The sequence below is a fragment of the Protopterus annectens genome, chromosome 8.part0 (genome assembly GCF_019279795.1).
Source record: "Protopterus annectens isolate FY-2018-M chromosome 8.part0, PAN1.0, whole genome shotgun sequence".
In the NCBI taxonomy this organism is placed as follows: Eukaryota; Metazoa; Chordata; order Ceratodontiformes; family Protopteridae; genus Protopterus; species Protopterus annectens.
This window is the reverse complement of record NC_056741.1, coordinates 340,123,829-340,151,493: the sequence shown is the minus strand read 5'-3', so window position 1 is coordinate 340,151,493 and position 27,665 is coordinate 340,123,829. Positions and strand designations below refer to the sequence as shown.

Here is a 27,665-nt window from a genome sequence, read left to right as displayed (position 1 = left end):
ACTGTAGAATTCAAGAAAATGAACATAACTTGGAATTTCTCTTAAAACAAAATTCTTTAGTTCAGTCAAAGATTGATGACCTAGAAAATAGAAGTTGTAGAAATAACATCAGGATATTTGGGTTGCTGGACAATATTGAAGAAAATAACATGGAGAATTTTTTAACCTCATGGATACCTGAGATTTTACAACTTCCTGAAGCCCTCCCTTTTGGTATTGAAAAAGCTCACAGATCCCTGTTCAATCTAAGAACAATAAAAATAATTCCACAAGGTCAGTGATAGTCACATTTTTATCTTTACATGATAAATAAATTGTATTAAAGACTGCATGGTCCAACTCACCTATAAAATTTCAAGATAATATCATACGTTTCGACAATGACTATTCTTCCTCTGTGATTGCCAAATGAAAACTACTTTTGCCACTACTCAAAGAAATAAAGAAAGCTCAAATAAAAACACATCTTCTTTTTCCAGCCAAGCTAAAGATCTTTCTGCAGGACAGTCCTAAAATATTTGATGAACTAGAACCAGCTATCATATTTATCAAATCAAAGAAAATATTGGAAAAGATAGATGAGATGGATTGGGTTACTTTCAGTCACATAGAATTAGCAGAAAACAGATCCTGGAATACATCTGATCCTAAAAAGAAACTAAAAAAAAAATGAAATTAGTCTGTTCATATTACCCTTGCAGTTTTTTTTGTTCTATTTCTTTATATATAAATAATTCTTGTTTATGACCCAGAAGTCTAGAGAGATGAAAATGGTTCAACAGGTGAGTGTTTTTTGTGTTCTATGTCTATTATTAATGAATATATACCTTTTTTTCCTCTCTTAAAGTCTTGCTCTGTCTTACATATATAGAAATAATAATCAGCTTAATACTTTCTCATAAGTTTCTGATCATACAGAATAACTAACCACCTACTTGATAGGTATTGAAAATATCTTGTCCAGTTATTAATAGTTTAATATGTTTTTATTGCTCTTTTTTGATCTAAAAACTAGCATTTACCCTTAAAAATTAATAAACTTATAGCTTATATTCATATACATAATGTAGAAGTGGTATATCTTGTTTGTTTGTTATAATACATAGGTTTAGTTAGATATTTTAGTAAACTAGGGCTTTTTGTTGCACTGATTGCTCTGATCTTTCTTTTGGGCTGGATGTCTAGTAATTCTGTTGTGAATTGCATGTATGTTGATAGTAAAAGAATGGTGATTTGGTAGTTGGTGCGGGGTTCTGGTGGTTAGTGCATACATTTGCTGCTTTTGTTTGTATACTAACAGGATAATAATGGTGGTATGATAGTTGGTACAGGGTTCTGGTGAATTTATATGTCGCTAATGCTTGTTACACTTTTTTTGTTTTTTTTTCTTTGTTTTGCTTGTACGCTTGTATTCTGTTTTGAACAATGCGCATATGTTCTTGAGAGTAGCGCTATGTTGCTGGCATTGTCTTGATATACGTGGTGAGCCAAGGAAGCTCTTGGCCTTTGCAATAGCATTTCTTGCTTTGTATGTGATGTTGAGATTGTCCCAAGCAGCTCGTGAGCCTAATAAAAGCTGCATTTGCTGTTAAAGGGCCTTACCATTTCCCACTGGTACTCTAGCAGCTTATTTTAATCCTCAAACTCGTTGACTTGTTTTCCGTATCACGGGAACGATTCCCATTGCTATGTGACATCATCAGCGACTCGACAAATTACAAAGGGCGAAACCTTTTGAACACTACTTTACTCAGCGGGAAAGGGAATGAAAAGGAACCAGTCACCTTACTTATAGCATAACAGCAATATCAACATGAAATGCAGGTGCATCTTTGTTATACTCAACTTAGAGGTACTGTGCAGATTATATTGATTGCAGTGCTTCTCACAAATAGTTTTACTGTGAATGCCTGTTATAAAGCAATGTTTTGTATGACCTCCTTACACTGTATTATAATAGGCTTTCTTAGAGAGCTCTTTTTCAACCCTTAGCCAGTTGGTGTTTAGTTAAAGGGAGCTGATAAGATACATTTGTACAGCTAGAACTTTATTGATATAATTGAGAAAAGAAAGAGAGTAAAAAGCAGAAAAGTATACATTTACAAAGGTGACAGCTCAAGAAAGAGTAATATGCAAAAATTTACATCTTATATGGGTTGTTGTGCAGTACTGCAAAACAAGTAAGAGTTTATAGATCATAATCTTGATGGTATAAGATATAGTAGCGAGATTCCTACACAGCTTTAACATTTCTTATAAAAAGAAGTTATGTCCTTACCATAACGTTCCATGTGGAGTGTTCATCTCCCCTTTGTTCTTACACATGGGTGTCGGAGCTGATTCTCGGCTCCGAGTCGGATGCTTAGCAAAGCTTTGCATCTAGGAGAAGCTCGAGACCAACCTACCTCCCACAATTCCCTCTGCCTCTACCTCAGATCTAGTTTGCAAAACAATACCAGATTCAGCAATAACAAGGTAATCAACCATAAAAGAATACATAAGTATACATAAGGAGCGTAAACTAGCTCAAGCCAGTAGAAACAACAGAGAGACCACTAGTGGGAGACAAAGATACCAGACTTCTAAATCCGTACGTTCTTCCAGACCTGAGGGTGGGAGGGGGGGATGTAAGAACAAAGGCGAGATGAACACTCCACATGGAACGTTATGGTAAGGACATAACTTCTTTATGTGAGAGTGTTCAATCTCGCCATTTGTTCTTACACATGGGTAGCGTCCCTAGCTCCGTTACCCTGAGTGACTCACGGAAGAATGTTCCTGAGCACAGTGGAACCAAAAGATGCTCTATCCCTGGAAGTCTTATCAACTTTATAATGAGTGATGAATGTATGTGGTTTAGACCAAGTGGCGGCTGCACAAATAGTGTCCAACAGCAGACGAGCCGCATGAGCCAGAGATGTGGAAACTGACCTAGTAGAATGTCCCTTTGGTTTGGTGGGCAAAATTTGATTTGAAGCAGAATACACGAAGGATATACAATCAGTTAGCCATTTAGAAAGTGTGCGCTTCGTCACTGCCATGCCATTTTTGTTGTCCGCAAAGGCTATAAAGAGTTGGTCCGCTTTTCTATGGTCCTTAGTTCTATCCAGGTAGAATCTGAGTTGTCTATGAACATTCAATTTGTGTAACATACATTCCAGCTTGTTGGAGTGGTTCTTGAAAAATGTAGGAAGCTCAATGGATTGATTAATGTTGTTAACCGAACAAACCTTAGGGAGAAAGGAAGGGTTGGTGCGTAATGATATCCTGTCAGGGTGAAAAATTAAATACGGCTGTTTGATGGAAAGTGCCTGAAGTTTTGACACTCGTCTGGCTGAGGTGATAGCTACCAGAAAAAGAGTTTTCCAGGACAAAAACTTTAAGGAACAGGAAGAAGCTGGTTCAAAGGGTGGTAAAATTAACTGGGACAAAAGCAAATTTAGATTCCAAGGAGCTGTAGGTGATCTAACTGTTGGTCTGAGATGAAAAGACCCTTTCATGAAGGCCTTACAAAGCCTATGAGCCATAATAGGGACTCCATTTTCTCCTATGTGAAAGTTGGAAATAGCGGCCAACTGAACTTTTAAAGTGGCAGTAGATGCTCCTTGGTGAAATAGAATGGACAGGAATTCCAAAATCTTGTTTAGGGGGGCTACTAAAGGATCCAAATGCTGTGAAGTCGCCCAGTAGACAAAACGTTTCCACTTACTAGAATAGATCTTAGTAGTGGAAGCCTTATGAGAGGTGACCAGAATGTTCTGAACCGCTGGAGAAAGAAGATCAGACCTGGCTAAGTAGGGAAGCGGAGCAGCCAGGCTGCTAACTTGTGGTATAGAAGTGATGGGTGAGGAGCTCCTGACGAATGAGTCAGCAGATCTGGCACTGGGTCCAGAATCCAGGGCTCCTGCATTTGATGGGCTTGAATAAAGGGGAACCAAATCTGTCAAGGCCAGAATGGGGCAATGAGAATTATAGTCCTCTCCTGGTCTTTAGCTTTCTGAAGAAATTTTGGGATCAGTGGTATAGGAGGGAACGCGTATAGGAGACCCGGGGGCCAATCATGAATCAGAGCATCCCTGGGGACATCCCCTGGAGGGGGTAAAAGGGCAAAGTAGCTTCTGCATTTGGTGTTCATTGGAGACGCAAACAGATCACAGCAAGGCTGGCCCCATTTGCGGAAAATCCTTTCTGCCACTTTCTGATTGAGGGACCACTCGTGAGGTAACAGAATGGCTCTGCTCAACCTGTCCGCTATGACGTTGGATAACCCCGGGATGTGCGTTGCTACTAGAAAGCGACCTGTGGATTCTGCCCATTGCCAAATTCTCATGGCCTCTCTGCACAACTGGTAAGACTTGGTTCCTCCCTGTTTGTTTATGTACCAGACTACGGACATGTTGTCCGTCTGTACTGCAATTGTCCCTAGAGGTAGAAGGGGGGAGAAGTGTTGCAATGCTAGAAACACCGCCCTCATCTCAAGAACATTTATGTGCAGGTTGTACTCTAAGCTGGACCATTCGCCTTGGACTGTCTGTCCCTCAAAAATGCCCCCCCACTCTATCAGGGAAGCTTCCGTGGTCACTGTGGCTGTTGGTTTGGGTAATACAAACGGCCAGCCACTGATGAAGTTGTGATTCTGTAACCACCAAGACAGGTGTACTTTGCAAGTGTTCATTATGTGAATCTCGTGTGTCAGCGGTAACTGCTGGAACAACCACTGCGCGAACAGCAGCCATTGGAGAACTCTCATGTGTAGCCTCCCCATGGGAACTGCAATGAGGGAAGCTGACATGAGCCCTAAGACTTTCAGGACTAGACTGGCTGGGGACTTTTTGGACAATAGCAGGAGAGATATGTGATCTTGAAGGGAAGCTATTCTTGTGAGAGGTAGTTTTAGTAGCATAGAACGGGTATCTAGATCTGCGCCTATAAATGAAATATGCTGCGAGGGCTGTAACGCAGATTTTTCAAAATTTATCGAAATCCCTAACTGAGCACAAAGGCTGATTGTGTAGTCCCTGGCCTGTATCAGTTGATGCTCAGTGGTGGCAGTAAGGAGCCAGTCGTCCAGATACGGAAACACCCGGAATCCTAGGCGTCTCAAGTGAGACACTACCACTGCCATGCATTTGGTGAAAACCCTGGGGGCTGAGGTTAGACCAAAGGGCAGGGCTCGAAACTGAAAGTGGCTGGCTCCCAGCCGGAAGTGTAGGTGATCTCTGGACACTCTGGCCATTTTGATGTGGTAGTAGGCGGCTATGAGACCTATTGAGCACATCCAGTTGTCCTTCTGTAAAAACGGAAGGATTGATTGAAGCGTGACCATCAGGAACTTTTCTTTCTTCACAAATGAATTGAGATTGCTTAGGTCCAGGATTGGCCTCCAGTCCCCTGTCTTTTTTGGAATTAAAAAGAAACTTGAGTAAGTTCCGGATCCTCTTTGGTCCGCCGGGACTGGTTGGATGACTCTTTTTCTTAGCAGCTTTGAGATTTCTATAGCTGCAGGTTTTCGCAGATGGGGTGGTACATCTGGGAATCTTTTTTGTGGTAATGGGGGAAATACAAAGGGAATTTTGTAACCTCTGGTAATAATGCTTTTTACCCAATTGTCTGAAGTAAGGCTTTGCCAGGACTGAGGTATAAAGCCAAGCGACCCCCGACTGCTTCCAGAGCAGGACAGTCAGGCCTCCTCTCAAGAGTGCTGGAAAAGCTTCCCAGGGATGGTATCCCTGTCACCTTGGTTCTGTGGACCCCCTCTGCTGCCAGGGTGGCGTCTTCCATTTCTGTCCCCTCCTCTGCCTCTGGGGGGGGGCATCACCCTGTGTGCCTGGGAAAGAACCCTGGGGTTTACAAAACCACATCTTTCCACCTCATTGCCCTTTGGGGTACGGTCTGGATGGGGTGGAAAAATGGACTCCGACAGCAGACAAAGTCTTTCCCTCCTGCTCACACCGGGTTAGGGTCTCCTTTACTTTGGGGCCAAAAAGAGTGGCACCATCAAAGGGGGCGTTAGTAAAGGAAGACTTGAAGGCTTCCGCAAAGGAGCACAGCCGCATCCAGGATTGTCTATGAAGAGCAATCGCTGAAGCTGCAGCCCTACTTGACCCTTCGGCTGCATACGAGATGAGCCTCATGGACGAGTTCACAATAGACGTAAGGGTATTGAGCTGTGCTGTAACCTTATCCGAGACAGCAGCATCTGTATTACCCTGGAGGGTATCTCCCAACTCCTTGACTAGATCCCTCTGTAATCGTGTGAAGTGTGTCAAGTAGTTCAGCGATCGCATGGAAAAAGTCGCTGAACTGAAAATGTGCTTCCCATATCTGTCCATGGTCCTAGAGTCTCTGTTAGGGGGGTGGATAGATGAGGAAGATTCGGACATCTCCTTTTTAGTGGCAGCGGCCACCACCATAGCGTGCACTGGAACTCCCTTAGTAAGGTATGACTTGTCCTGAGGGGCAGTTATATATTTATTAGGTTTCCTGGGAACTGGCTCCACTGTGTCAGGTGCCTCCCACGCCCTTCGAGCAATTAACTCCATTAACTCGTCGAAGGGTGGAGTGACCCAGGAGGAGGAAGGGCGAGCACCAAATGCCTTCAGCAGAACCGACTCATCCTCAGAAGGGGGTTGGGCCTGCCAATCACCTCTCTGCTTCAGGATCTCCAGGATGTCAGCAAAGGAGACATCCTCTGAGGGTGATTTTGGGGACCCTTCTGACTCATCTAAGTCAGTATCAGATGTTAAAGATTCTTGTGGAGAATCTAAGTGCCTCTTCTTACACAACTTTTTCCTCAGAATGTCATCAGGAGGGGCATCCGATGAGGCCTCCGAGGAAGAAGGGGCTCCTTCTGGGAGTGGCTGAGACACTGGTGCTCCATGCTTAAGTGTAGTCGTGGGTGCAGAAGTAGACAACGGACCTTTATGGGAGGGAGAAGTTGCTTCTGTTTACGTGGTTGTCTGAGAAGACAATACCTTCCTCATGAGGTCGAAGGCCCCTGGACCCCGAGCTGAGTAATCCCCCGGTTCCGAAGAATGCGGAAGAATCTCCGATGCGGAGGCCAAGGGCATCGACCCCGAGGACGGAGCTGAAGTGATCCATGCCAAGGCACCGAGGGGGAGAGTCGACACCGAAACATCGGTTCGACTCTCAGTCCCAGAGCCAAGGATAGATCGTCGGCTCCGCGAGTCCGCTAACGGTTCTGACAGAGTCGAGGTCAACGGTGCCAACTGAGGAAGGGACGGTTCCGGCACCAAGGGTTCCACTATCAGCAGATCAACATCTCCCGGCTCTGAAAGCTGGGTAGGCCTCAGAGGAGGATCAGATGGAGATAAAGGAAGGCCTTCGAGTCTCGACACCAATCGGGAGGAGACTGAAATGAGCTTGGATAGGGCCGTGTTCTCCATTAACTTCTGCACCACACGATCTATATCGGTGTCGGAGAGGGGCCTGGAAGATCAGGTCGAAGGAACCGAGGATGGTGCCGACCTCAATAAAGCAGGAGGTGGAAGCTCCGTCACCGGTTCCAAGACTCGAGGCTCAGTGACGGTAAGAAGTTGGACACTCGGCCCTGAAGCCTGAGGAACCGGTGAACGAACCTTAAACGAAGGACTCGGAGCCGATGACCTGGGCTCCGATGTCTTCGACTCCTTCGAGGACTTAGAAGCCTGGTCTGACTTGTCAAGCGCCTCTTGAAAGGCAGGATTCAAAAGACCTCTATCCATAAGCTTCCTGCGTCTATCTGTCATGACCCTTCCACTAAAAGAATGACAGATAGAACAGTCTTCTTGTAGATGGAGAGGGCCAAGACAGTAGACACAGGAGCTATGGTTTTCAGTGACAGACATCTTTTGCCCACACTGACACCTCTTAAATCCCGACTTGGCTTTTTCAGACATATCTGTAAGAAAAAACACTGTACAATATCCAATAACACTGTCAAAAAAAAAGTTAGATGCAAGTACACAGTCACAGCAATAAAATTGTAAGTATCAATCCTAGTCCAGGAAGAAGGTGGGGTAGGCCCTAAGGAACTAAACTTTATATATATATCTATATTATATATAAGAGAGTAGCCAAAGGATGACTAGACCCACACACACAGTAAATTTAAAATCCCAAAAGGATCAAAAGATTTTTAGAAGAAAAAAGGTAAGAAATTAGCTTATCTTCCCAAGTTGGTCAGAGCTCTTCAAAAACGATGCGATCGGTTGCAGCGGCAAACTACATCTGAGGTAGAGGCAGAGGGAATTGTGGGAGGTAGGTTGGTCTCGAGCTTCTCCTAGATGCAAAGCTTTGCTAAGCGGCCAACTCGGAGCCGAGGATTGGCTCCGACACCTATGTGTAAGAACAAACGGCGAGATTGAACACTCTCACATAAGTAGTTAAAGAATAATCCCTATTACCAACTTGATACATAAAGCTGTTATGGTACAAGATTTTTTTTTTTTTTTTTTCTCTCATCAGAATGTATTTTTAGTTTGTTTTGTTGCAGAAATACAATACATTACTTTCTATACAAGAAAGATTACAGTATTCCATGATAGGCCTCACAATGTCAGTGTACATCTGTACTTTGTTGAAGTTTATAGTTTTGTTTAATGAACAGAAATTCAGTCTTGAAAGTTTTACAAAAAGGAAAGATAGGACTGTTGTAGAGATTGTATGATTAATATATAGAGTAGTTCTTTCAGTTGGAATCCTTATAATGGAACTATTTACTTCTGAGTACAATTTCACTAGAGTTCTCTATACATCCTTAATCTACTGTATTGCAATATTGTTAATATGAGCCCTGACTCTATTTTTGATCACTATCCATACTTAACTTTGAAAGTATTACTATATGCTCACATTTACTGCATGTTTGTTTTAAAGGATAGTATATAAGCATTATTAATTGTCATTAGTGCACCTCAGATGATTTTATTCATCTTGGTTATACAACATAATCTTCTTTTAATATATGTTTAATAATCAGCTTATTGATTCATTGTAGAACAAATAGTAATATTGTATGTTGTTTTTCATAATTACTTAATAATATTTAACAATTTATTGATGTTATTATTATTCTACTTTAGTCGTGTTTACTTCTGTGCATAAGAAAGATAAGTTTACTTAAAAGCCATACATTTAAATATATAACAGTTTGCAAATAGGCAGTTCCTGTTTGAAACTTGTTGCTAGTTAGAATGATAATTTGAGTGATAGATGTCACTTAAATTAGAAGTTTATAACTCCAGAATGGTCTTGGGTGTTTTTTTTTTGTTAAAAAATTTTGCTACAATTTATTGACAATGTTGTTTACGATGTTCACTGTAACTTACATAGTTGAAAGTTATTTTAATATACCTTTGATTTTACCTCTATATCATTTTTTAAGTGTATCAAGCAGTGGTATTCCTTACATTTATCTTTTATACATAAGCAGACAAAAGAGTAATAAATGTACAGACAATATGCATTATCACACATGGAAACTACCTCATGACTTCTTTACATTGTCTGTCACTCAATGTTAATGGTCTAAACAATCCTAATAAGAGAAGATTTTTAAATAAATACCTCAAAATGCAAAACTCCCAAATAATATTTCTACAAGAAACCCACTTGATATCAGAAGATATTTCTAAATTGGACTCTAAATCCTTTTCTATTCTAGCCAGGTCAGAACATTCAAAGAAAAAAAGAGGAGTTGCTATATTATGGCATAACAAATTACCTAAACCAAAAATAATAGAATCATACCAAGATAAAAAAGGTATGCTAGCGTCAGTTATTATAGAATTTAACAACAAAATATTCACTTTAATCAATACATACTGGATTCCTGGCTTTGGACTTAAATCAGTACAGCAACACACAGAACACATCTTACATTTTTCTAAGGGTAATATCATTTTAGCCGGTAATTTTAACTGTATTTTTTTTTTTCTCAAAAAATTTTTTATTAATTATATGAATAGCAAGACAATTAAAAGATTATACATAACAAGAAGGCATAAATGAACATATAACAATTCATCTAGTGATAACAACCTTCCTGAGATTTTGATAAATTATTTAGAAATAAAACATACACCATATGTACACTATATACAAGTTAGGCAACCTGAGGAAAAAAAAAATATATATTTAACATTAACTATTTAATATGTTTAGAACCTTTTCTAACACAACCTTTCTAATAGCTTTTTTTTTTGGACTCCCACCTAAGTATCTTTGAGCATCAATAAATTTAAAAGCCATTTTCTGGAAAGTAACCCGTTTTAATTTAGAACGATCAATCCAATTTTGTATTATATAAAGTTTTAGTAATGAGCAAATAAAAATGATAACATGAATATCAACTTTTGAAAGATGAATCAATGGAATATGTAGAATAGCAAATTGGATTTTGATATCCCATTTTCTGCAGTCTGACTTTCAAAGATGTCCACAATCTGTGAGAAAAATGACAATACCATAGAATATGAAGGAGGTCTGCTTGGGGATGCGAACAGCATGAACAGGGACTTATTTGGGTTAAATTTGTTTAATTTGATTGGGGTAAAGTAGGCATCATTATTAATCACTAATTGTGTGTATGCTAATTTTTAAAAGGGATAAATTCCTTAGTGTGTCTAATAGCCAGGACTTTCTGAGATTCTGTCAATTGGGAATTATAATTCAACCAAACATTAGATAAAAGACAGTTGTGGTCCATCATTAAAGAATTAATTAATTTATATGAGTTTGAGAGCATTTTATCAGATGATGAAAGTATTTTGATAATCGTGTTAAGGTTTTTCAATTGTGAGTCTATGGGGACCAGACATACAAATTTGTTTTTAATTATTGCTCTTAGTTGTGTAAGAATTGGTGAGTAATTCCAGTTTACTTTCAATAACTTACGCCAGTCAGATAAAGGCAAGTCAAGATATTTCAAAACATCTCCTACTTTTAGATTTTTAATTAAAGGATAGTTTGTTAAGTTCAAAGTTTATTGTCCAATAATATATTTGGGTTTAGATGAATTGGCTGAACATGGTGAGATCTTTTCTAGTTTACACATTTTGAGTAAGGTTTGGAAATCTCTAATCTTTTGTTTAAATACTGTAGATATATTTTTAATAAATAAACTATCCAGAGAGATAAAGGAATAGCTTCAGGATTTAAATTATTAGATATGACATAATTATACCATAATTTTATCCATAAAGAGTGATTTGGATAAGAAGTGTTATTGAATTTAGAGATAGTAAGAAGTTTATTGGATGAGACAATCAAATAATAGAGATACAGATTAGGTAAACCCAAACCTCCCTTGTCCTTCGAAAATGCCAATCTAGAATAGGAAATTCTAACAGATTTAGGGAACCATATGAATTTTGCCAAAGCTTTATTTACAGACTCAAAAAATTTTTGAAATTATCTGATCAGATGATGAGAATTGGTAAAGAAATTTAGGCAGAATATTCATTTTAATAATGGCCACCCTTGAAAGAAATGAAAGGTTTAGATGCTTCCATCTGTCCATATCAGACAATATAGAGTTCCATAATTTATTAATATTATTTTGAAAGGAAGATCTATTATTGTGTTCTAAATTGATTCCTAAATATTTTATATTATAAGTAAACTGAAAATGATCGCCTGGAAACAAAAAAGATTTGTGTGCTAAATGATTTAAGGGAAAAGTATGAGTTTTTGTAGAATTTAAAAGATAGTTGGAAACCAAAGAAAAATAATCAATAGAATTCATTATTTTTCTGTAATCAGATAATGGAGTTTGAAAGTAGATTACTAAATCATCCGCAAAAGCAGAGAAATGAATATTAGTATTAAGAATTCTAGGGATGTTATGAAAAGTATTTTGATTAATAAACAATAGCAAAGGTTCTAAATAAATGTTGAAAAGAAAAGGGGACAATGGACAACCCTGTCTTGTTCCTTTAGTGATCTTTATGGACCCAGAAAATTGACCATTAATGTATAGTCTAGTAAACATATTCTTGTATAAAACTTTTAAAAAATTTATAAAGAATAAGGGAATATTAAAACATAACATAGTTTGAAATAGAAAGTTTCAACATACTCTGTCAAAGGCATTTGATGCATCTATAATCAAAGCATATATAGGGTTTGGATTTTTCTTAATGAGATGAAGTATAGTCTCTAAAGATAGAGTATTATCCCAAGCATGTCTCTGAGACATAAAACCTGATTGATCTGACGAGATAATTGAGGGTAAAATCCGTTTCAATCTGTTAGCCAGAATAGATGACAGAATCTTAATATCAACGTTAATTAAAGAAATGGGTCTATAATTTACTGGGTCAGATTTATCTTTATTATTTTTTGAATTAGAATGGTTTTGGATGTGTTCCAATGAATATCTGAGATATCATTAACTCTTATGTGATTGTAAACTTTAAATAGAAAGGGAAGAACTACCAATTTGAAAGTTTTGGAAAATTCTGGAGTAAAACCATCAGGTCCCGGAGATTTACCCAATTTAAGATTATCTATTGAATCCGAGATTTCTTGTACCGATATAGGGGTAGAAAGTAGTTTTTGCTGATTAACATTAAGTTTAGGGAACTGCAAAGAGTCTAAAAAGAATTTTGAGTGATTATCTTTAACAGAATTAGAAGAACCTGAATATAACTCAGTGTAAAGAGAGGTGAAAAGTTGAATAATCTCTTCATCAGTATTATATAATCTGTTATTATAAGATAAAGATGTAATATTTGGATTTCTGAAGTTAACTTTAATAATTCTCACTAACAATTTAGATGGAACCTGGGCCCACTCTGAATATGAAGCAAGTAGCTTTTGTTCAGCTAAGGAGAGGTTATTTTGGTGAAGCAGAATTAAATCTTTCTGACAATCAAAAATTTGTTTTTCTAAAGTAGCATCATAGTTCAGACTAAGATGATTTTCCAACAAAGAAATTCTTGATTTTAAGAATTCTTCTTTCTTAAAGTATTGTTTTTGAAAGCAGCTTTACTAATAAATAAACCTCTTAATCTTGCTTTACATGCAGCCCATTGTATGTCATAAGGAATGTCAGATGATTCAAGACTATTCACCATTTCATTTAGGATTTCTGAAGCTTGTTTGCAAATATCTTCATTTGACAATAAGTTATTATTTAAGGTCCACTTATTAAACATAGTTTTATTTTTGATATTGGGTTTTATGTTCAATTTTAGTGAAATTCTTGAGTGATCCGAAAAGAATCTGGGTTCTGTAGTAAAGTCCACAATATATTTTGAAATATAATCTGAAATTAGAAAGAAGTCTAATCTGGACCACGAATGATAGCACTTAGAATAATAAGTATATATATCATTCTTGTTTATACTTTTAACAGTGGGATCTATTAAATTATATTCTGTCATCAAATCATTTATAGCCAGAGTAGATTGAAGATTATAGGTGACAGTGGAGAACGATCAATTACAGGGTTTATAACTGCATTCCAGTCACCACCCACTATAATATGATGATCCTTATAGGATGCAAGAATATTGTAAATTTTTAAAATGAACAAATGTTGTGAATTACATGGGCCATATAGATTTAAAATTAATAAGGGTTTGTCCAAACCAGCAATAGAAGCGTAAATAAGCACCACCTCCCTCATCATCAAATTTCTCATCAATAATATTCCCAATGAATTTTTGTTTAATGATTATAGCTACACCTCTGGAGTTAGATGAGTCACCTGAAGCTATAATCTTTTGATCCATTTTTTAAACTCTTTATTCCAATCAATACATGAAATATGGGTCTCTTGAATAAAACAAATGTTAGCCTGTGATTTAAAGATCATATGAAATAATAGTGACTTTTTCGCTTTATCTTGAATGCCTCTAACATTCCAAGAATCTAAAATTATGTCAACAGGCATATTCTACAAGTATAATCATTATTGATGCTATAAAAGTGAACTCAAGGTGCAAATCCAACACAACATTAAAAAGAAGAAGAAAAAATAAAAGAAAAACAGTCTTTAAGTATTCAAGCAAGTCATCAAATAACATTTGTTGAAAAAAAAGAAAAAGTTTTTAAGAACCATGAAATGTATAATAATAACCTTTATCCTAACCCTAGTGCCTACCCACCAATCCCCCTGTGATAAAGGAAGAGCAGAAGAACATAAAAAAACATTGTAATTATAGATAATAATAACCTCAAGTTAGAATACAAATTACTCAAAGGAAGCCTAACATAACATAAAGTCCGAGTAATACTACTAAAAATATATACACAATTAACTAATTTCAAGACGTCCAACATGCTTAATCCCTACTTCTAATACTAATCTAAAGCTCCTATCTTTAAATTGAAATTTATAGTGATTAAATGTATTTCCTCAAGTATTTCAAGAGAAAGATAAACAAATAAATAATAAATAAATCACACTCTGCTTAACTAGAACACTCTATCATAAGAAGTAATACAATTAAAACTGAAAGATATGTAAGATAACATATATAAGTATAACAAAACCAACTGGTAACATTATAATATAAGTAAATAAGCATAGCATTATTGAACTAAAGATAATAGTCATGCACTATCTACTGAACCTTCTTTAGTACTTTAGTGATAATTTCATTAATCAACATGACCATTAGTATGATAAAAGCACTAATATCTGTAGAATGAATATTTAGTTATAGTTCAAATAAAGCAAAAAAACAACTACCAAGCAACCATATCTCAAAATGAAAAACAATTCAGTCTGGAGATGCATCTATTAATTAGATAATAGTAGTACAGGAACTATTCAAAATGAAATATTATAAGCTGTAAGGTTTTAACACTAGTTAATATACATGAATAAAGTATAATTATATTATTAAATAGTAACTTAAACAGCATCATATATATTGGACTGAATGTACAACAATGTGCATACATATAATTTTAAATCTACTTTTTGAATATTTTACTAATGACTCTGTTAGGTTATGTAGCCATACTATTCTTCTAAGCTATAGATGTAACATAGCAAAACAGCATGAAAAGACAAGGCTTTTAAAGTAAACATTTTGAACATCTAATTAAAACAGAAACAAGCAAGCTAAATGCAGTAAGTCTAAGGGCTTAAATATATACAGGTAGATTCAGCTAATCATATTAAAGATAGTTATTTCAAACCTTTCAAATAAGTAAAGGCTTTCTTAAACATAAACTACTAATCATAAATATCACATCCAGCCTCTGAGAAGAAAGAGAGCAGAGAATAGAAAGAACATGAAACTTTCATATGAACAGGTATACTTTGTAACATTTGTCAAATTAAACACTTCAGTATAATATAAAATATTGTATGAAAAAATATTCTGAATAGGAAAATATGTTCATTTCCTTACACATCCTTTAGAATTTTAATATATAAAACTAACCTGCTCATTTGTTTCCAGAAACATTTTCACTCTGCTTTATGAAAGTAGCAGCTTGCTTTGAAGTCATGCAGACACACTAAAAGTCACTGAATATATTATGTGACATGAATCTGTTTAAATTTAAAAGCAACCTTCATTTATGAAGAGAAAACACTTTAAATAATAGCCAGATCTATTAAAAAGTTAGACTATTGAATACTTGTTGAAAACAAGCAGACTTGTGTATTTGAAACTGTCCTTCTTTCCTCACAAATGATGACATCACCATCCATCTCAGAGAGACTGTATGTTCATGCAGAGTATCAGCTGGAACTCTGAGGGGAAGATTTTCTTGCTAGAATGTTGAGATGGAATGTTTTTCCCTCCAAAAATCATTTAGCTTACACAGAAGGCTGTAACTCAAAAGCTTGTAGTAAAATTAACATATTATTTATTTACACAGCAAGCATATGTGAGAGAAAGAGAAAAAAGTAAATACAGCAATTTAAATGCTTCTATTAATCCACACAAATCTAACAAGCATATATCCTGTCACTGCACACTGTCACACCAAATCCATCATGTGTAAATTACATGACAAGTTCTTAAGCTAATATAATTATGTCATACCAGAATTACAAATCATGTAACACAAATACTGTCAGAGTAAAGAAATGAAAAATCAAACCTTATTGTAGTTCTTTAACAGTAGAATATTAAGATACAGTGTCAGGAAGCTTTTAAATGTTTTAAGAAAAATGTCTTTTGCATCTTTAGGATCTGAACATACAAATCTTTTGTCATTAGCTGTGAAAGACAAGGTATTAGGATAAGCCATTCGAAATCTAATCCCTCTTTTATCAAGTCAGCACAATAGGGGCTAGTTTTTGTCTATTTAATTTGATCTGTGCAGGAAGATCTTGGGAAAATGATAGTTTGTGAGACTTCCATATGAATTGTTTCTTTGTTTTAGCAGTTTCTAGGATCTGGAAAGTGTCTTGAAAGTTTAGTAACTTAGTATAAATTAACCTTGGTGTGGAAGAATCTTGCTTTGTACGCAGTGCTCTGTGTGCTCTCTCTACAATTATAGATTTTGAAGAAGCTTCACAATTTAACAGTGTTTCAAAGATATTTTTAGTCACAGATAAGTTTTTATTGTCATAAGATTCAGGTAAACCACGAATAATGATGTTATTTCTTCGACTCCTGGCTTCCAGATCCAATATTTTAGCTTGTAAATCTGAAATAGTTTTATCTCTAGATTTAAAGTCATTTTCCAATAAGTCTGTTTTAACTTCCAAAGCTAGGATTTTATTTTCAATAGTAACAATACTATCGTTTATTTGCTTTAAAGATTTACTAAAGTCTGCAAACTGTTCTGAAAAGTTTTGTATAGCACTTTGGATTGGTTTTAATGCTATTTTTAGTTCTTCTAAAAGGAAGTTTGAGCCATTTAAATCTTTATTACTTACATTAATAGTTTCTGTAGGTTGTCTAGATGATTTCAGTCTTTTTGAACCTGAATCTTTTTCAGGAGAGAGCATTGAAGTATATTTGGCCTTTGTAGGCTGAGTCTCCATGGAGTCAGATTTTTTAGCCATGCCCAGAAATGGAATGCAGTCAACATGATACCAGGAACCAGGAACAGACTGGAGCAGTAGGAGTCCCAGCAGCAGAGAGACCAGGAATGTTCTGAGGTAAAATAAATCCCAGGATAATAAGTCCAGAAGAAAAAATAATCCAAATGCGTAGAAAAAGATTTATAAAATCTTTTAGTACAAATATTTGAGGAAAAAGGTTGATATAAAGTTGTAAAAAAAAACAAAAGTTAAATAGCTGTGAGGAGCTCAGAGAGTAAGGATTAGACTAGTCGGCGGCCATCTTGGAATATTTTTTTAACTGTATTTTTGATAGCAAAGACTCTACCTTTATTGGTAAAAGAAAAATTTCATCAATGGCTAGACTTTTGAAAGCATTTTCTGATTCTCTCCTGATAAAAGATGTAAATAATTATGCAGACCCCCAACTCTCTTTTCTACACGTTCTATTCACATAGGCATAATTCATATTCTAGGATAGACAGAGCCTTTGTTTCTAATAACTTGGTTGATTCTTTAACTAGATAAAGGTAATAACATGTCCCCTTTCTGGTCATAACTCCATAACCTTTGACATAAATATCCACTCAACTTCTAATGTACAGCTAAAAGGAATCCCAGCATATATCACTAAACTAAATGATTTTAAAGATTTCTTATCCGAAGAAGTACATAACTTCATAGAACTTAACACAACTAGTGATACATCTGAAGTCTTTATTTGGGATGCAATGAAATCCTACTTATATGGTAGAATAACTAATTGGTATAAAAAAAAAGACTTATGTGGGATAAAGAATTAAAAGAAATACAATCTAATCTTGACAAATTCAACCTTGCTCTTTTAAAAAAACAAAGATGGCAAAGACAAAAAAAAAAGAAATAAACTAAACAAAAAGTATCTTGAAATATTAAATCATAAAACCATGATTAGCTTAGAGAAATTTAAACTCATTACATTTCATCGAATCCTAGATCCATAAATATTCTAGCCAACAAAACTAAAAGACTAAATAAATGCAACCATATTAATGACATTTTCTCACCGCAGATAAAGAAAATGGTCTCTGGTTTACATAATATACTAAACGAAATCAGAGAATGTTTTCATAATCTTAATCAGTCTTCCAAATTATTAAATCCAAAAAAAGGCATACAGACATTCATTAGTAAAAACTCAAAGAAAAAAATTAACAGAAGAGCAAGCTGAATTACTTGATAGACAGATTACTCTCAAAGACATTCAACTGCAAATTAATGAACTTAAACAAAACAAAGCTCCAGGAAATGATGGCATTATCCCAGAAATTTATAAAATTTTACCTAATAAAGCTATCACAGTTTTCCATGCTGTTTTTAACATAGTACAGCGAGAAGTTGTCCGTTTGATTCTCAGCTAAAGCGTCTTCTGTGTGGAGACATGCATGAAGGGGCGTGCCTTCGTTGAAGGTTGTGCATCAGAGCTGGTAACTTGGCACGTAAAAATCTTCTACCAATCATTAGCAGACCAGAGTTCTGCTGTGGCGACCCCTAACTGAAAAAGCCAAAAAACACAAACAAACAAACTAAAAACTTCATCCCACCATTGTGGAAATATACTTTTATAACCCCTATTCTAAAACAAGACAAAGACCCCAGTAAATGTAACTCATATAGATCTATATCCCTACTAAATATAGACTATAAAATATTTATGTCTATATATGCTAATAGACTCAAAAATTTTCTTCCCAATCTAGTGGAGGTGGATCAAACAGGTTTCATAATAAACAACAATATTAAGAGACTATTAACCTTAATTGAATCAGTAAAGATTTTAAAAACAAATTTAACTATAACTAGTTTAGATATAAATTGTGCCTTCAATACAATTAATTGGGATTTTCTCCTCATTCTTTTGGAGGAACTTAATTTTTCGGAACATTTTGTAAACCTTATTACTCAATTATATAATGGTTGTCATGCATACAGCAAAATATGTCCTAATACCTCTCAATCTATACCAATAGAAAAAGGCACTATGGAAGGTTGCCCACTGTTCCTTCTTTTATTCACCTTAATCATGGAAACCTGGGCAAACGTGATAAGGGATAACACTAATATAATAGGATATGAATTGGGTTTTAATGAAACATCAAACATTCAGATGTTTGCAGATGACATTCTGATTACACTGGGTGGCAAAGACCCATCATTGTCAGAACTATTTAACAATATGGAGCTTTTTCAAAGGAACTCAGGCCTTAAATTTAACCACAGTAAAATGCAAATTCTTTTAGTTGGTCAAAAGAAAATTTATATACAAGATCATTTTAAGAAATATATAGCACAATCTAAACAAATAACATATTTAGGCATAATTATTACTAGCAGCATAAAAGATATTATAAAACTGAACTTTAATAAAAGTATTGCAAACATAGATAATTTAATAACTAGATTGTCTAAAATAAAATTCTCCATGGATGAGAAATTATCAGTTATAAAGATGGTATTAGTCTCCAAAATCTTGTATATAATTCAGTCCATCTCTATACCCCCAACACATTTAGTAATCAAAAAGTTTAACACGATGATTAAAAAATTCCTTTGGCATCCAGTTAAACCCAGATATGCTCTATCAACCCATATGTATAGCTGGGATAATGGTGGTATAGCTTTGCCCAACCTAGAACTTTATTCAATTTCTTCAGTAATCAAATCAATCAGTCAATTGACAGTAAATATTCAGCAAAATGGAAAGATTTTTTACTTTGTCTATCTCAATCTCCAAAAAACAATGATACTCATATGTTATACTTAATGAATAACACCTTTATTTGGAGACTGAAAGAATATTTTTCTTTTCACTACACCCAGACATTTAAATCTAACTACATAACTTTAATTTTAAGGTCATTTAAAAATTTCATCCTTAGGCATAAAATATATGAAAGCTGGATATTTCTTACTTTCCCCATCACCTATACACAATGGATTATGTTTACAGTAGATTATCAGAAAATGTCACTATTTAAATAAAAGAGCCTCATAGCATGGCATCAATTGATGAACAACCATGAATTAAAAGCTCTTAATACTATTATAGAAGAGAATAATTTTGACTCAGTACTATGGCTAGACCTACAAGAAGCAAGGAAATACATCAAGGGTAAACTCAATCTAATCCCTCCTTCAATTAAAACCTCAATTCCTAGTCTGATATAGCTTTTAACTCTCTTAACTCAACAGAACATTTCACCGAAAGTTAGTCTTTCACTCATATATAAAACAATAAAATCAGTCTTGGATATATATACAGATAATTACTGGGAATTTTTTACCACCACTAATAACGCCCATCCTTCAGATAAGGATAAATAAAATATTATTCAATCTGCTGGTAAAACAACATCTTCACACAAATGGAAATTTTTCACCTGGAGATATTTAAATAGATCATTCCTTACACCTCACAATATCAGCAAGATAACTAAAGACAGTGTTTTATGTTGGAGATGTAGGAATGAAATTAATGCAGACTGGATATATATTATTTATGAATGCTCACTTTTAAAGAAATTTTGGGAAGACATTAATAACTTCTTATAAGCAATCTTTACAGATAATTTTATTATTACTAAATCACTTGTTCTATTTAACACTCCAATCCCAAAATGTGTAAAACCCAGCAAATATTCAATCTTATGGTCTATATTGTCCATCGCCAGGAAAGAAGTCACAAAAAAATTGGAAATCTTCACATAGTCCATCTTTACAAAATTTTAAAGATCTTCTCAATGATGTTTCTAAACTCAAAATGTTGACAATTAGATCTAGATCCTCAAGGAATACAACATATAAATATTGGAAGAGTATATCTGAACTATTAGAAAACCAATAACCTGAATGTAAAATCAAATCCTTTTTCTATTAGCCTAACAGTAATATTTCATTCTTGTACAGTAAACATTTCTGTATATAGTTTATGGTATTATTGTTTAGTATACCATTCTTTTTTTATTTTTATCTAATGTATCAAAAATCTGTACACTTATTTTAATAACTGTGTATATTTCAGTTTTGATTTCAATAAAAAAATTTATTAAAAAAATGATGTTATGAAATATTGCTTCTCTGGTCCTTTCTGCAGAAGCTTTCAAGCAGCTAAATAGTTGCACCTCAGAGCATATTCATTCACTAATGGCAGTTTTACCAACAGAACTACCTCACAGCATGTTCATTTATTAATGACAGTTCCACTGACAGAATTTCATAGTGCAAATAAATTGTATAAAAATATCAGAAAAAACACTGAAAATTAAATAACTCACTGAAGCTATTTTTCGGTTTATGCTTTATTTTTGAAACTGTACTTTACAAGGCTTTTGTAGGCTTAGAACTTTCATTTTTGTATTGCAGATGTATTTTTACATTTTAGTGTTATAGGGGTTGCACACAAGGAACAGGATGATATTTTGATGTAGGTGTTTTTTGCTAAACCTCTTTGGTTGTACAACTATGGAATAAGAAAGGGATTGGAGGGCAAAGCTCTCCATTGTGGGAGATGCAGGGGAGTACCTTATGCAAAACTTATTGTTTTCTTTTTTTTTATTTTATAGTTTGTTTTACATTTCATTAAAGATATATTATGTTAGATATCTGCATGTTTTTATGTTTTTATTTAATTTCTAAGAGATATGATAGAGAGGGCTTTGGTGTCATGACATAACTCCATGATGCCCTATCAACAGTCTTTAATATTCTGTCTCTAACACTATTAGTGTGTGGTGGGGTTGTATGCTATTCTCAAATAACCTTGCTCCAAGCCTCATTTATGGGACTGATTAAGTGTAGACAGCAATTTTATGCAGCACTGTATACTCTTTAACTTCAAATATTGTCAGTCTTTGCAGTCATCATAAGGGCTGGTACATGCAGCTTTCATAAATGCTGATACAACATGCACCATTTTGTTTCTGTATATTTTATCTTGCCTTGCATGATGGTTGTAGACAAAAGAATACAGGAACAATACTAAACAAGTGATCACAGGGGCGATAAAATGCCTAGCCATATAGACCTTTAAGTAGACACACTTGAAAACTTATTGGTAACATTTATGAGCACTCAGTGGCCCTCTCCTCCAAAATCAAGCAGGGGCATCAATTTTTGACCACTCATCAAATCGTTGAAACTAAACTTTTGTGCCTTTGGTTGTCTCAGACTCTGCTGTTGATGTGTTTTGTGTTTTCTTGTTTTTGTTGAGCTTATCTATGTGCATGTGAGCTTGGAGAAACAAAACTTCATTCAGCTGTGCAATTCTTTGTGTACAGTCTGAATGACAATAAAGTTGACTGTTTACTGTTTACTGTTTATAGGCAAAGTAGCACTTTGCTTGACCTGTAGTGGTACTTATTTACTTAAATGGCATAATAAGACAAGTTAGCTACACAATTACCAAATGGATAGTGGATGGAATGAATGAATGAATGAATGAATGAATGAATGAATGAATGAATAAAACAAAATAAATAAGAAAATGAATAAATAAACTATGTTATAATGCCATTGCCATAGTTAAAAAAGGTACAGGTCATATGTGAAGAATGTCTAAATATGAATGAGCATATATAGATAATGACTTATATTTCTTAAAAATACCAATAAATTAAAAAGACCAAAATAGAAGGAATTGACTACCTTATCTTTTGCCATTAAAAGCAGAACTGAATCAAAATGCCATGACAGAGGAACATCTGATGAAACAAGCTGCAAAAGACAAGAAAAAGAAAGGCACAAATATCTATGTTAATTCAATTTCAGTCAAAAAGTTCCAGGCAACAGCTAAAAAAAGAGGTAAGTGCAGTACACGTACAACAACATTTGTGTATTATAAATTTCCAGTAAGTAAATTAATATTCTTATTGAGTTAGCACACTGTATGTGTGAATGTAGAGAAAGGTTCAAAATAAATGTGAATTAGTAGGGTCATAGGTATATATTACCACTGGGACCTTAAAAAGCCAAGCCATGCATCACAAAATAATCCCAAAACTTATTGTGCCTTAGAGGTTGTTTAAGAGGGTATATGCCAGCTAGGGCATGGATTTACAGGTTGCCTCTGTCCATTAGAGACATAGGTGCCAGACCAGGGTGATTTTTTATTATTTAACAGTTTCTCTAGTTTTGAAATGCCTGACACGATTGTTTTACTTTTATCTTTCATGGGGAAAGTTATTTGGATTGAGATAAATATAAATGCAACAACTGATATTCTATTGTCTATTCAGGAAGATTATTATGCATACAGGATTCTATTAATACAAGTTCCTTTATTAGTTGTCATCTTTAAAGAATTCTGATATGGATTTAATGCTGATATCCTTAAATACTAGTGGCTTAAACAACCCACATAAGAGAGCCAACCTACTAAGGTATCTTAAACTAATCAAGGCTCAAGTAGTGTTTCTTCAAGAGACACACTTTAAAATAAATGACACATTTATGTGGGACCCTAAGGAATACACAATACTTGCTCAATCGTCTTATAAAAATAAGACCAGAGGAGTAACAATTCTATGGAAAAAAACTTTCTTAAATCCCCAAATCATTTACAAACATGTAGATAATGATGAACTTATGGCCTTAGTTATACTTAAGTTTAATAATAGAATTTAGACCCTGGTTAATTTATACTGGTTCCCAAGTATGGATGTTGGACTAGCTAAGAAACACTTAAACTTTATTACGACTACTTCTAAAGATAATATTATACTAGGAGGTGATTTTAATTGTATCACAGATATTACAGAAATTACCAATAGGAAATCTCCTAGACTATCGTCCTCAGCCAAACAGTTAAAAAAATGGACAGAAATGTTTAAATTAAAAGATATCTTTAATGCTTTGGGACCAGATTCTTTACTATTCTCACACCGGAACTATAGACATGGTGACCAAACTAGAACAGATAAAATGTATATCTCACAAGATCTTTATTCTAAAATCTTAAATTTTTCAATACAACCTTGTCCCTTTTCAGATCATAATTCCCTGCTATTAACAATGCACTTAGAATTCAATCAATTAGTTATTACTTCAAGGATTCCTTCATATATCACAAAAATTAAAGACTTTAAAACTTGGATAACTTCTGAACTTCAGCTTTTCTTAGAGATTAATTATAAACCTGAAGCAAACACAATTATGGTTTGGGATTCTCCTAAGGCCTATCTATATGGTAAAACCATTAGCTGGTACAAACATAAAATTAAAGAATGGGACTCAGACTAACAGAGTCAGACTAACAGAGAGTTACAGCAACTCCAAAATCAAACATTATCTCTTAAATCTAATAAAAACTTAATTGCTACAGATAATAAGAAAATAGAAGAAGCAAATATGAAATACAATGAACTATAATTCCATAAAAGTAATTTATCTATTGAAAAACTGAAATTAAATTCTTATGCTAACTCTCCTAAGCATCTTCATAACTTATCTATAAAAGTTAAGATACAATCAAAAATTAATAACATTGATAGTATCTTTCATGAAGGGAAAAGGAAAAAAAGTCTTGGCCATAGGGGACATTCTGGAGTCTTTTAATTGGCATTATGCAGAGCATCATAAAGATAAAATAAATACAAATGAATGTGAGAAGTTAGAGAATATAGTTCCCAATATAACAAGAATTCTTGAGGAACTTAAGTTAGAGCTACAAAAACCTATTTCTCAAAAGGAAATTATAGATGGGATTAAAGGAAGTAAGTCTAATAAAGCACCTGGAATAGATGGCTTTTTTAATTATCAAAATTTATAGATTGTTCCCTTCTTCTATAATCTCTCTCCTACATAAAGCCTTTCTTAAAGTTCAAACATTAGCAAATATTCCTCATTTGAGCAGATATTCTCTAATTTCCCCTATATTAAAAGAGAATAAGGACCTTAATCATTGCAACTCATATAGACCAATTTCTATGTTGCATAATGATTATAAACTATTTATGTCAATTATGGTCACTAGATTGAAAATATCCATATCTAAAATAATTAATGAAGATCAAACTGGTTTCATACATAACAGGCATACAAAGGATAATATTAAAAGAATATTAACTCTGATAGATTACCTCAATAGAGGAAACCATGAAGCATTGATAATAGGTCTAGATATTCAAAAGGCCTTTGACTCCTTAAATTGGGGTTATTTATTTAAAGTCTTACAGTTATTTGACCCCCCCCTTTTATAACAATGATAAAGAAAAGCTGTGAAAATAATCTAGCATATGTCAAATTAGGTCCCTTTACTTCCAAAGCAATCCAAAGCTTGCTAAAGAGAGCTAAAAGAGTGACTTTCTACCAGATATAAGTATTTTTTGTGGCTTTCCCACTGTTATTAAGCTAGCGACTGCATTTTGCCTGTTTTACTGCTACTTTAAGTGATTTCTGCATTTTACACTGTTTATTGCACTTTAAGTTACTAATTGTTGCAAATTGTTTCTGTAGGCTACACACTAAAGTGCGCTAGCCGATTTATAGCATTTATAGCATTTACTGTCTGTTTTTTTCCTTGTCTCTGTAATAAAACAAAAAAATCTCTTGTTTTCCCGCCTTACTGAACTAGAGTAGTCCAGTTTCAGAGTTGCTGATCCCTGGGCTTTGTTTTTAGTTCCTGTTACTGATCCATTGCCTTATTAGGAAGGAGGAAGTTTCTTTGCTTACCAGTGGGAGTGCGAAGCACTGAGCGCCTTTTGTCCGATTTGGTGAAGCTTCAGCCAGAAACTAGTAGTCCATTGGTCGTTTGGGCCAATTCCTAGCTCCTTCAGCCCCTGCTATAAAACACGCTAACGCGTTAGCGATTTAGCGGAGTTGCCACTGTTGCACAGAATAGCAGGGGCGGTTAAACAAGGTTAAACTAGTCGGGCCATCTAAATTCCACTCTTCAAATTTTCCCTTAGAACTACCTTCCTCGAGCTGTACTGCTGATCTAACCAGCATATCCTATAACTGAAAAGTTCATCTCTACTTGATTCCCAAGTAGACTATTCTCTATCTGTAAAGCCTAGCACTTACTCCTACAGTACTTGCACCTTGATAAAGCACTCTTATTATAGATAGTACCCCACCAGCCTAAAACCCACTTCCCCGAGTCCTTTGAAAGTCTCTTTATCTACTACTTCTAGTATGTCGAGGGATCAGTTGCTAGTGTCCTCTCCAGCTCAACTGGTGAACCTGGGAATATTGAGGCAATGTTACAATTGCCTCATGTACACAGACAATCCTCTCCTTCTCCCACAAAACACAAATACATGTGAGAGATGCAACTATACGGCCAAACTGGAGGCTGAGCTCTCTCAACATAGGACTGGCAAGACCAGACAGGAGGAGAAGGTAACCACACACAATACATACCCAGTCACACATGGTACCATCACAACTTCAAATCATACACATACTCACACAAAGACATACTCGGAGGCTCTGATCAAAAATTTACCAAAACAGCAGAGGCCACCAAAGCAGACACCCAAACAACTACCACCTCACGACCCAACACATGCAACACATAGACCACACAGTCAGAGTGTCAAACAGTCACAGCCCTTAAGGCCAAACAAAATGCCAGACACACTTGTCATTGGTGATTCCATAGTCAGACACACTGACGATCCGCTCACCAGACTGAGTAAGGAGAAGGTCAGAGTAAGCTGCCTGTTGGGTGCTAGAATCTGCCACATAACGCAAGCACTCAGGTCTCTCAACAGCAGGTACAAGTACAACTCAGTCATTGTCCACGCTGGTGTCAACGACCTGAGATGTACCTCCTTGGACTACATGAAAAGGGACATCGAGGAGCTCTCTGATTATGCAGCCCAGGCAGGTATGACCCTGACCTTGAGCAGTATCCTACCTTCACCTAGAATGATGCCACAATACAGTGATAAGATGATCAGCTTTAATAATTGGCTTAAATTCTGGTGTCATTCAAAGGGGATCCAATGTCTATCTGCCTGGGATGACATGCTGGACAAGCCACGCTGCTTCGCAAGGGACGGCTTGCACCTGTCACCCCTGGGCTTCCGGATATTGGCAAAGGCTCTTGCCATCCCCATAGTGCCTTTTTAGGCAAGGCTCAAATTCTAAACCTACCACCCTAGAACACCAAAAGGAAAAAACTAAGGGTAATGCTGCTCAATGCCAGAAGTCTCACTCTCAAGATGCACGCACTTGAGGCCCTTCTCAATATGGAGAACATCGATGTCTGTGCTGTGACAGAAACCTGGTTCAAGGCTCCTGAGAGCACCCCAGCACTAACAGGTTTCACCTCATATCATGCGTTCCGCCCCAAAATCCGGACAACACCAAGAAAGGAGGGGGGGGTGTCCATATTCATAAAGGACACCCACACCTCAAGGTTGGTGGCAATGCATGATGCATCGGAGACCATCCAGGTGCAATTAACCATAGGCAAGACTGCTCTGCAATTTGTAGCATGTTACAGGCCACCATCTCAAACTCAGGAACCTCACATGGCCTTCCTGAAAACATTGGAGGAGATAAATGTATCTCCAAACACCATCATACTAGGTGACTTCAACTACCCTAATATAGACTGGGAACACTACTCAAGCCCGAACACTCTAACCCAAAGATTCCTGGAGTTCATAAACTCAAATGCCATGGAACAACTAGTCACCAT

General features: G+C 35.5%; 1 protein-coding gene across 3 annotated transcripts in view; it reads left to right on the top strand.

Moving 5' to 3' along the window:
- The window catches only part of LOC122808795 (natural killer cells antigen CD94-like), a 514,803-nt gene that overhangs the window by 162,037 nt on the left and 325,101 nt on the right, over positions 1 to 27,665 (top strand). For 2 of the 3 annotated variants that reach the window (XM_044079840.1, XM_044079842.1), the window contains exon 2: positions 22,685 to 22,819. In XM_044079840.1, the coding sequence (XP_043935775.1) occupies positions 22,685 to 22,819 (135 nt within the window). The remainder of the gene's footprint in view (positions 1 to 22,684; positions 22,820 to 27,665) is intronic. The other variant, XM_044079841.1, reaches the window with a different exon arrangement.